This window comes from Centruroides sculpturatus, unplaced genomic scaffold (genome assembly GCF_000671375.1).
Source record: "Centruroides sculpturatus isolate CEXI.00-Female unplaced genomic scaffold, Cexi_2.0 scaffold665, whole genome shotgun sequence".
NCBI lineage: Eukaryota > Metazoa > Arthropoda > Arachnida > Scorpiones > Buthidae > Centruroides > Centruroides sculpturatus.
The window spans coordinates 145,847-149,445 of NW_019385266.1; the positions used below are offsets into that span (position 1 = coordinate 145,847).

The 3,599-nt window shown below is 34.6% G+C and overlaps 1 protein-coding gene across 1 annotated transcript; it reads left to right on the plus strand.

Annotated features, from left to right (window-relative positions):
- The first annotated feature begins 730 nt into the window (after positions 1-730).
- Positions 731-2,555, plus strand: LOC111636882. Its single transcript, XM_023382275.1, has one exon. It carries the CDS (start codon positions 731-733, stop codon positions 1,808-1,810), a length of 1,080 nt encoding a protein of 359 aa, XP_023238043.1. The 3' UTR covers positions 1,811-2,555.
- Positions 2,556-3,599: the final 1,044 nt, after the last annotated feature.

The window sequence follows — 3,599 nt, forward strand, 5'->3', positions numbered from 1 at the left end:
TTAGGATAAAAGAAATGTTCGAGGATTGGATGCTACAAATGTGCTCTGTGATTATTTTGTGATTTTTGCGGTAATTCAGGTCGGAGGATATTATATTTAGTGTTTACGTATATCGGAAGGCAAGAGGATTGACATAACGTCAAGTAGGACTTTTAAATCCCACCCCTTTTTAAATTATTTGCTTAAAACCGTAATTTTCGGTTATCCGGATTTTGAATTTTCGATTTACCGGATTTTGTTATCGGATTCTATCCGTGACCTCTATAGAACTCTGGTTACCAAAATTTGGGGTTCTAGACCCATTATTTACTGACCTTTTAATGTTACTTCCGGTCGGCGGTGGAACACGAGTTTTAGGCTTCCAGTTGGACCTATCAAAATAATTTTTGGGTATTTCTTTAAGGACCATTTACGTAAATTTTTCGTAAAATTTCGTTAAAATCGGACAGATATAATTTAAACTATGGCGATTCTTATATTGAGTTCTAAAATCAACTTCTCACTGAACGTTGGTTGCCAAGGCAAAGGTCGTTTCCAGTTGATCATACGGTTTTTTCGCTTTTTCTAGACTATTTTTTATTTAATATAGTACTTATTATATATTTTTGGAATCGGGGTGACACAAAGATTCTAAATAATATATTTCGGATAAATATATAGTCTGATTTTGCGCTTTTTATCCGTTTTTCTAGTTGCATTTCATTGCTACCTCATTGGCATTACTATAGTCATGGCTGATAGTCCACCCATCATTGCAGCGCGTACAGCTGCAAATGACGTAATCACTGAATTAAAAGAATATATTGCAGAAAATTCACATAGCAAATTTTCAACTTCCCGTCACGCAGATTTTATCTTTGACTGTATTAATAGAGTAATCAAAATCTATGAAGAGAACAGTGTTTTGTCTATGCTTAAGGAGATTAACAATAAAATTGATACAATAGGCAATAGTAACAATAAAGACGTAATAATTACCCCTTCATACAGTTCAGTACTGCAATCAGGCAAAGCTGTTAATTCAGCTACTGCTAATATTACACTTAAGCCGTCTAAAGACGTTCTACTAATTTATAACAAAGAGGACAATAAAAACAGTGAAAATACACGTAAAATCATACAAGAACGTATAAATCCTATTGCATTAGGCATCGGAGTAGAAAGAATACGTCGCATAGGGGGAGGAGGCGTTGCAATACATTTAAACAATAAAAGTGATCTAACAAAACTTGAGAATTGTGTACAAGAATCAATACCAGAACTAATAGTCAGGAAACCTAAGAAACGAAATCCACATATTGTACTATACTCTGTGCCTGCACAATTACTGCGTGAAGAACTCCAAGATTATATATATGAGCAAAATAATATCATACATGAGAATTATTCAGAAATAGAATTTAAGGAACAATTTAAAATAAAGTTTAGCATGGGACGAAAAGATGCTCAATTTCATAATTGGGCGGTAGAAGTTTCACCACAAATTCGGAAATACCTTCTTATGGTTGGAAAAATAAACTTACAATGGTCTCGATGTAGAGTTCAAGACTTCTGCCCTATTATGCAATGTTTCCGTTGCTGTAAATACGGACACTCCACCAAATACTGTGAACAAGAAATACCAACATGTAGTCAATGCGCCGGGGAACATACATATAAACAATGCCCTAATAAGACTACTAAACCGAGATGTATTAACTGTCATCACAATAAACTGAATACTTTAAACCACAACGCAAGAGATAGCTCCTGCCCTGTCTTTCAACGGGTTAAAAATACCATCATACAACGAACAGAATATGGCATTTAGCAGTAATAACGGTATACGTTTTCTGCAGATCAATTTGGGAAAACGTATTTCAGCAACTTCTCTTCTTGCATCTATCTGCCACAAATATGATTTTATTTTAATACAAGAGCCCTATTGTCTACACAATAATCCGGCATGCTTACCAACTCGCTATTCAATTCTTAAGGGCACTGAAAACTATCCTTGGGCAATTAATGTTATTACTAACATCAATTTTACTATCCTTCATCACAAGATCTTGTCGAATGAATACATTGTATGTAATGAAATTTATTTTAATAACAATACTTACATAATTATCAATATTTATTGTCCACGCGACATGAATCTGAATATTATTATCGACAAACTACAGAATCTAATTAATAAATTTCATAATGCTCGGTTTATCATTGCGGGGGACATAAATGCACATTCACCTGCATGGGGCGGTTATCAGCATGACCACCGTGGAGGCATTTTTGAAGATTTTATAGCCACTAATGGATTACAATTATTAAACAATCCGCTATCCCCTCCCACTTATGTAACTAGTTATGGGGAAACATGGATAGATGTTGCAGTATGCAGTTCAGAATGTATAACTGAGTTAGAAAACTGGAGAGTTCTCGCTGAAAGTAGTCTCAGTGATCATGCTTACATTTCATTTCAGCTTAAAAACAACGGCAGTGCACAAACTGCATCCGTAGATAAGCCTAGGTTTAATCTAGCTCTGGCTGATTGGGAAGGTATGCTCCGCTATCTATCAAACAATCTATTGACATATAATAATATGAATAATATTTCTAACAAAGAAATCATCGAACAAACTCTCGATTCTAATATTAAGACAATTGAACAAGCATGTCATAGATATATTCCTAAAACAAATCCTAGATTGAAATCTGTACCTTGGTGGAATAACGAGCTCACTGATCTTCGAAAAACAAATAATTATCTGCGAAGAAGATATCAAAAATGTCGAAATGAACCAAATCGTACTATATTTAAACAAGAATATTATACACATCAAGTCTTCTATAAAAGAAAAATAAAGAATGCGAAAATACAATCTTGGCAAGATTATTGTACTGCTGCCTCATCCAACCCATGGGGATACCTTACTAAATTATGTACGAATAAATTACGAAAGCAACAAATACTAATAAATAATGACCCTGAAACAATAACGCAATCAACTATTGATACAACCCTTTTAAACACCCTGAAGCAGCGAATGGATAGCTATTGTATCTCAGACTGCGCTGCAAAGGACACCCCTTGGCAGAGATCATTAAGAGATAACATAAACAAACATATGAACACTGGTAACTCTTCTCAGTTTACTTATCAGGAAATAAATAACGCCATCAGTAGACTAAAAGAAGGAGAATCTCCAGGCGTTGATGGTATAACTGCCAAAATTGCAAAACATATTTGGGAAATGATTCCACAACAACTTGTACAATTATATAATGTATGTTTATTCGCAGGCATTTTTCCAGCCAGATGGAAAATTGCGAAAATAGTACCTGTCCCTAAACCAAATAAGCCCAGTGAAACAAGACCAATTTCTCTATTGCCAATTTTTGGTAAAGTACTTGAACGTCTATTAACAGATCGATTAACCTGGTTGGTTGAGAAAAATAACATACTTAACAACATGCAATTTGGCTTTAGACAGCAAATTTCCACCAGTGACGCACTAATTCATGTAGTACATAATATTAAAAGCCTACTTGAATATAACAAGTATGTCTTGGCTATTAGCTTAGACATATCCAAAGCATTCGACAGTGCCTGGTGGCCG